The following is a 7,017-nucleotide window of genomic DNA, read 5'->3' on the forward strand; positions in this document are numbered from 1 at the left end:
TTTTCTGGTTATTTTTGTTTGTGGCAAATGAAAATGGTTTTTCCATTTAGACAGAGATGTAGTCTGCTTTTTCAGTGCATTTTTAAATTTAAGCTTTTAAAATAAAGCTTTATGCAAGTTTTAGGTCAAGATGTGATGTAGATGGTGGTACAAGTGGTATGCAACGGTGGCAGAAACCATGAGGATTTTTACCAAATGGCTGAGGTTTGGGGAACATATTCTTGGGCAACCGCAGAGCCCAGCCTCTCATCCCCCAAGCCCCACCTACACAAGGTACTCAATACCCCACATCTTGGTTTGTTCAATCAATAATTCACTTTATTGATGCCCACTCCAGGCTGGGAGGGCCAAGGGCTATACAAGAGGAGAACCAGATTCAGTCCATGCCTGAAGGTCAGTCTTGCGGGGAGCAGGGGGGAGGACAGACACACAGACACAGATCTGGCACCTGGAAGGAGGGCAAACAGCCTCACACAGGGGCACTCTGGGCACAGGTAGTTCTGGAAGGCTTCCTAGAGAAAGCCTCATGGGGGGAAGCAAGGGGCAAGGCAGCCATCAGAACCTTCACCTTTTGTACATTTGCAGGCAGTGGGCCCAGAGTGAGTGTCAAGGTCTGGGGTCTGGGGCTGGCAGGCAGCAAGGTGTCCCTCTCACCTCACTATACCCTAGGGGGTAAGCCATACCCCCCCCCCCATTCTTGGCCTGTCCTTCACCTTCTGCCAAATGGGCCCTTTCCTGGGATCCAACTCTTGTGGTTTTCAAGGCTTCCCTGAGACAATCCACGTGGATCAGGTGCTCTGCCCAGTGCCTGGCACTCACAAGCACTCCACCAATGCACATTATTGTCCTAAGTGCTATCTATGGCCTACCTAGGTCTTGGTTCCAGCTTCAAATAGACCCAGCAGTCATCACACCACAGGTCTGGGCTCCCAGCACCCTCAGAGCTCCTGAGATCCCCAGGGGCCTTCTCTGAACTCCCTGAAGGCAGAGCTCAGTCCCAGCCCCACCTCAGAGGACAGCAAAGTTGGGACTGCCTTCCCAGCACTGGTCAGTGGGTCATGGGCATCCAGTCCTCAGTCCAGTGGCAGGTGGGTGTCTACATCTCAGATGAGGTGGCCCTGAAGAAGCATTCCTACAGCTTCCAGGGCTAACACTAGCATCACTGTGAGCATGAGCAGAAGCCAGCCTCAGCCCCAGTCCTGGGGATCTGTTTTCTTTCACTAGCAGTTCCTGGCCCCAGAGAACAGTGGGTAGCTCTGGGAACTCTGGGCTCTGACCAGGTCTGCCTGCCCTGGGGTTGTCTCCCCACACCCTTGGGGCAGTAGGGAGGAGGCCTGCAACAGACCCCTCAAGCTCCAGGCAGAAGCAGGTGCAAAAACAAACATTTTTCAGTTCTGGGGCTGGGCTGGGACTCACCCCTTGGGTCTCCTCGATAAGCCATAGATCTCGACTGCAGAAAGTCCTGATGTAGGAAAATGACTTCTGAAGGTGGGCAAAGGGTTTGTAAGTGCAGCCCACAGATGGGGCTGGGACAGGGAGAGGGGACTCCTGGAGTCAGTCCTCACCGCAGCCCCGCAGCCCTGAGCATGGAGCATGTGGGGGCAGGTGGCAACAGGCAGGATGCCCTGGCAGTCATTCCTCTGACAGGAGGGCAGCAGTGGGTGGGTGGGCAGTATCAGGCCCCCACAGTCAGTCTGGTCTCAGACTTCTAAGGGTTAGAAGAGGTATTTGCGGCAGGATTCAGTCCCACACTTGCATTCAATACGGACCCGCTTCTTTGGGGAGCCAGGGAGCCCAGCCAGGCCAAAGTTGGAGTCCATGCGGGTGCTCTCCATGTCCACGGGGTCCACTGTGGAGTCACAGCCAGGGAGAGGAGGAGGGCAGGAGGGAGGGGACTTGTTAGAAGGCCTGGATGAAGCTTCCCGCTTCCCTTTCACCATAAGACCCAGAGATCTTGAGGGCTGGGATTTGGGTTAGGAGGGGGTCTTAAGGTTAGTGGTTTGGGGCTAGGGCCAGGCCTCAGCAATGGAAGGGTGTACATGTGTTAGGAAAAGGCCAGGGGGCAGGGGTTGTAGGGGGTGGCAGGGTCCATCAGGTAGAAACCAGGAGGGTCGTGTCAGGCAGGGGTCAGGAATGGAGGGCCAACCAGGTATTTTAACTCTCCTACCAAAGATCCTCCCTTGAGTGTCTCAGGGGTAGTTAGTTTATCAGGAAGGGGGCTGCTTGGAGGCCACAAGAGTGACCAGATGCTTGGAATGAGGAAGGCCAAAGCAGGTTAGGAGTGGGGAGGGGTTGGGACCAGGGACATTGAAACAGATGACTAGAGTCAGGAGGACTGTCTTGATTCTTTAGCCCAACATCCTCCCACAGGAGCCTTGGGAGAAGTTGGTATGAGTGTCTCAGGGTTGGTGTCTAGGGACTGGGAATGAGGAGGCCCCAAGAGATGGGCAGGGGTCCAGGAGTCCAGATGGGAGACTGGGAGTTCAGGAAAAGTATTTTAATGCTCCAGCTAAAGCATTTCCCTTGGTTCTCTGAGGTACTGGTGTGCCTTGGGGAGGGGGCCTCCTGCCCCATGCCACTGTGTACCCTTGCCCCATCCCTTGCCACCCCCACCTTGCATGTTGTAATCAAAGGTGAGCTCCTCGCCTGCCCGGATGGTCCTTGTGGCAAAAAAAGCGATGCGTGGCAGCCGCTCATCAAGGTTGTCTATGAAGACATTGTACACCTGCAGGTTGGGGTCACACTGGGCAAGAAAGAACAGCAGGAAGGTGAGGAGGGGCCCTGGCCTGCCCCTCCCAGCCCACCTGCCCACCTGCTGGAGTACCCACACTGTGGTTGACAAAGTGGGAAATGTTGCCGTAGTAGGCGGCATCCACGGTATACACATCCTCCACATAGTCTAGGTCGAAGAGGTAGGTGGCACCCTGGCGGTCGTAGATCTGGCCCCGCCGCTCCGCCTCTTCTGAGGTAATGATCTGGGGAAAGGGCCATGGGGAAAAGGGAGATTGTCCTTAAAGGCTCAGAAAGGCTAGCACAGCTCCCATCCCCCAGCCTGCCACTCCCCCAACCTGGGAAGAGAACAAGCTGGCAGACATGGACACAAGGGGGGCAGTGACACAGAGGGTCTGTCAGGCTCTGGAATGAGCCCTTCTCATGGGGCCGGACCCACCCACCTGCCCACTCCTCAGGCCTCCTGGCCGTAATGGGGAGTCTCTGAATAGCTGGTGAAGGCTGGCCAAAAGGTCAAGTTTGAGTAAAAGAAAGCTCCTCCTCCTGCGCCCAGCCAGAACTGCCTAGGGATCCCCAGAGCCTCCTGTGCCCTTGGGGCGAAGCAAGAAGGACCCAGAGAGAGACACCAACAGAGAGAATGACAGAATGCGAAAGAGCCAGCGTGCAACAGAGTGTATACGAGAGACAGCAAGAGTGAGAGCAAGGTCTAGAGTAAGAATACAAAAGAGAGACCCATTCCAAGACAGTGAGAGATACCCAGAGCAAGGGCAGAAAAGGAGGAGGGGAGTGGGGAAAAAGAGAGAGACCAGCTGATCCAAGGCAAGTGAGAGCCAGCACAGAGCAGTGTGGACAGGAGGAGAGGCCCAGAAAGGGAGGGGAGAAAGAGATCTGGGAGGGTGGGAAAAGAGAGACTGAACCAGTGAGAAAGAGATTCAGAAAAAGAGAGACAGAGACAGAATCTTAGCATGGAAGACCCAGGTCCAGAGAGAAGACCAAGACCCTCAAGAGAGTTTGAGACCCCCAGGAGAGAAGCTGAGGCCACAAACTTCGAGAGGGACAGAGTGACAAGGCCAGGAAATGAAATACACAAGAGACCAGAGTAGCAGGAGTGCCCCTCCCTCAGTCTTGAGGCTGTTCAGTGCCAACAGCTAGCATTTAAGACAGCAATAGGCATCTGCTCCCAAAACTCCTCTTCCCCACCTGGATCCCCAGCCGTCCTAGTAAACATGAAGCCACTCCACCATCCTAGTCCCAACCTGTCCTTGCCTCCCAAATGCTGTCCATGGATCACCAGCCCACCCTGACAAATCTCTCCTCCATTCCTCATGGCCCCTCTTCCTACAGCGTTCTGGTAATCCCTGTCCTTCTCCAGTGAGGCCGCTCCTTCTCAGTCTAGGCTATCTGGTCCTATTTTTCCTGTCCTAGTTTTCCTGCTACTTTTCTGTCCACTCCTTACAGACCAGGGCCAGAACACTACACACACACAGTAGACGCTCAAAAATGTTACTTATTGGTATTATGCTTTCTAGCCCAGCAACCTGTCCTCTGTCGAAGTGGTGTGTTACAGGCAACTATCTCCCCTCCCCCATTTCTTCTTCTCTCTCCCTTTGTTGGAGACCCACCGCCGACTACCACCCCACTTCCGACACTGTCTGCAAACCTAAGACCCACCCGGATCCTTCCTAGTGTACCCTCGTGCCCACCAGTGATGATGCTCTTCCTGTTTTCCAGTCTTGACCATCCTCCATTTTCTCTAGCCAGGATGGCCAGTTGTATCCTGTCTCCTCTCTGCCTCTTACATCATCACCTCCAGCCTCTGTTCCATGCCAAATGCTGATCAACGGCACCTTTATAAAACCAAGACTTAGCCCTCGGGACACACTGCTCGCTGCCCCACTCTAGCTCCATTCCTTGAGGATCCTGGCTCCCCCATGCCCCAAATTTTTGTTCATTCATTCACTCATCCATTCAGTAGATTTTTGAGGCCTACACTAGCCTGGTCCCAATCCTGAGTGTCAGTCTAGTGGGGGAGACAAAGGGACCAGGCCAGGTCCTGCACTCAGGGGTCACAGTCTAATGACAGACAGAGAGAGATGGACTCAGACACCCATAGTGCAAGTTGTAGATCATAAAATGCTTAGAGTTCGGGAGGGAACGGAAAAGAGATACACCATTTAAAGCAAGCTGCTGATCATAAAAGGGCTTTGATACCAGGTTGAAGTGTGGGGACTTTCTCCCGAGGGATGCAACAGGAGCCACAGCAGCATCTTGAGGGTTATGTCAAGGTCACTCTCCCTGCACCTCCTGGAGAGCATGCACTCTGCCCCAAAGCGAGAGCCCAAACAGATGCTACTTCTCTGTGCAGCCTTCCTGAACCTCCCAATTCCCACCCTGCTCCAGCAGCTGGCCACCTCTAATTAAGCACCAAAGGCCAGCCTCTCATGTGACCATGAGCGTACTGGGTGGGGTCTGAGACGTTTTTAATGTTGCTCCCCCACCCCCACCCCAGAAGGAATGCCCTGCCTCCCTCCCCGGTCTCCATCTTTCCGCCTGTTCTGCCCCTACTTGCTTGAGTCTCACCAGGAGTAAGTCACACTGCAAGCCCTCCAGGGCACAAACTGTTCCTTCTGTCTTCTGTTCAGTTCCACTCTATAATGGCTAGTCCACCCTGAAAACTTGGGAACAAATCAGTCCATGTCCCCACTCCCTAGAAGCTCTCTAGAGTCACTGGGGAAGATTGATAGGGTAGAAGCTGGCAGCCTGGAAAGGGTGCTGAAGTGAGCAAGAACCAGAAGACTTGGAGTCAGGTTGTTGCTCTGCTCCCTTCTGGACATGGAATCCTGACGCGTTCACTCTCTGTGCCTGTTTCCTCAGCCAAAAAAAAATCCAACAGGTCTGGCAGAGCACCAGTTTTAGACTCTTGGGCCTTTATTTTTAACCCACTTTACTAGCTTTGTGGGAGAAAGATGTGGCAGTCTGCTTCCGTAAAGATTTACAGCCTTGGAAACCCTACGGAGGCAGTTCTACCCTGTCCTGTAGTGGCACTGAGTCAGAACTGACTCGACGGCAATAGGTTTGGTTTGGGTTACTAGCTTTGTGACTCTGAGAAAGTTATTACACTTCTCTGGGGCTCCATTTTCTTATCTGTAGAATGGGACAATGACAATAATTCCAGCTTGACAGAGGATGTTGGGAAGATTCAACAAGATCATGGATGTGAAAGCTTTTTTTGTTTTTAGTTCGGACACGAAGCAATGTTGAGTGGTTATGAGTACTATATCTTGTCGAAACCTAAGCTGCACCCTTAGCTTATGTACCCTTTACAAAGAAAGGAAAAACTGCTGCTAATTAAATGATACATCATTTTATGAATCAGGTAAGATTCCCTTTCATTTCAGAGATGTTAAAATATGAAGAAAACGCAGGTTTTAGAATTGATAAAACACACAATTATGGTTCTCTTCCAGGAGAGGGTGTGAATGTTCCGTGGGAATGGTGAGTTCTGACCAGAATATGGAAGGGTTCAAAGCAGGGAAAGGAAGCTCAGGTGGAAGGAGCTGTTGGTGCAATGGTAGAGAGGCATGAAAACAAATGCCACGTGTAGATTTTAGAAGAACAGTGTGCGGTGTGCGTGTATGGTTTGCAGGCCCTGTATTATCTAACACCCCCAGTAGGAGTGGGGTAATCAAGTAAATTAATATTTCTACAATGAAATGCATGCATATTCACACCAAGTGAGATAAATAAAGACTGTAAATAGGCCCATATCAGTTCAGGTTGGGTTTTCTAGCCAAATGTGTTACAAAAAAACTTTTGGTTTTCAGGGCATTTTGGATTTTCTGAACTTAAACTATAATGGATAACATTTGTTGAAGGCTTACTGTATACTACTGAACACTATTCAAGTGCTTCTTCCATAATAACTCATTTAATTCCTATGACAAGTGTGTGAGGTGGGTGCTATTATTGTCCCAATTTTACAGATTAGGAAACTGAGACACAAACAGGTTAAATAACTCTGCTGATAAGTGGTGGAGCTGGGATTCAAACTCAGGCAGTCTAGCTCCAGGGTCCACACTCCTAACCACTGTGCTATGCTGCCTCTTCAGAGGGGGAGCGCAGGAAGATGAGATTGGCTCTGGCATTGTTTGGGGGCCTACAGCACCATCAAGAGGACCCAATGCTCTTAAATGCCTGTGAGCAGCCATCTAAGATACTCCACTGGTCTCATCCCTTCGGGAGCAAGGGAGAATGAAGAGAAAAGGATACAAGGAAAATATTAGTCCA

At 51.6% G+C, this 7,017-nt stretch overlaps 1 protein-coding gene across 2 annotated transcripts in view; it reads right to left on the bottom strand.

Moving 5' to 3' along the window:
- Positions 1–296: 296 nt before the first annotated feature.
- The window catches only part of SUV39H1 (SUV39H1 histone lysine methyltransferase), a 14,739-nt gene continuing 8,018 nt past the window's right edge, over positions 297–7,017 (bottom strand). For both annotated transcript variants that reach the window (XM_012555691.2, XM_004376870.2), the window contains exons 4-6: positions 2,829–2,975; positions 2,614–2,743; positions 297–1,849 (exon numbers count right to left, since the gene is read on the bottom strand). In XM_012555691.2, the coding sequence (XP_012411145.1) occupies positions 1,716–1,849; positions 2,614–2,743; positions 2,829–2,975 (411 nt within the window). In that variant the 3' untranslated portion in view covers positions 297–1,715. The remainder of the gene's footprint in view (positions 1,850–2,613; positions 2,744–2,828; positions 2,976–7,017) is intronic.

The sequence above is a fragment of the Trichechus manatus genome, unplaced genomic scaffold, assembly GCF_000243295.1.
Source record: "Trichechus manatus latirostris isolate Lorelei unplaced genomic scaffold, TriManLat1.0 scaffold00046, whole genome shotgun sequence".
Lineage (NCBI taxonomy): Eukaryota > Metazoa > Chordata > Mammalia > Sirenia > Trichechidae > Trichechus > Trichechus manatus.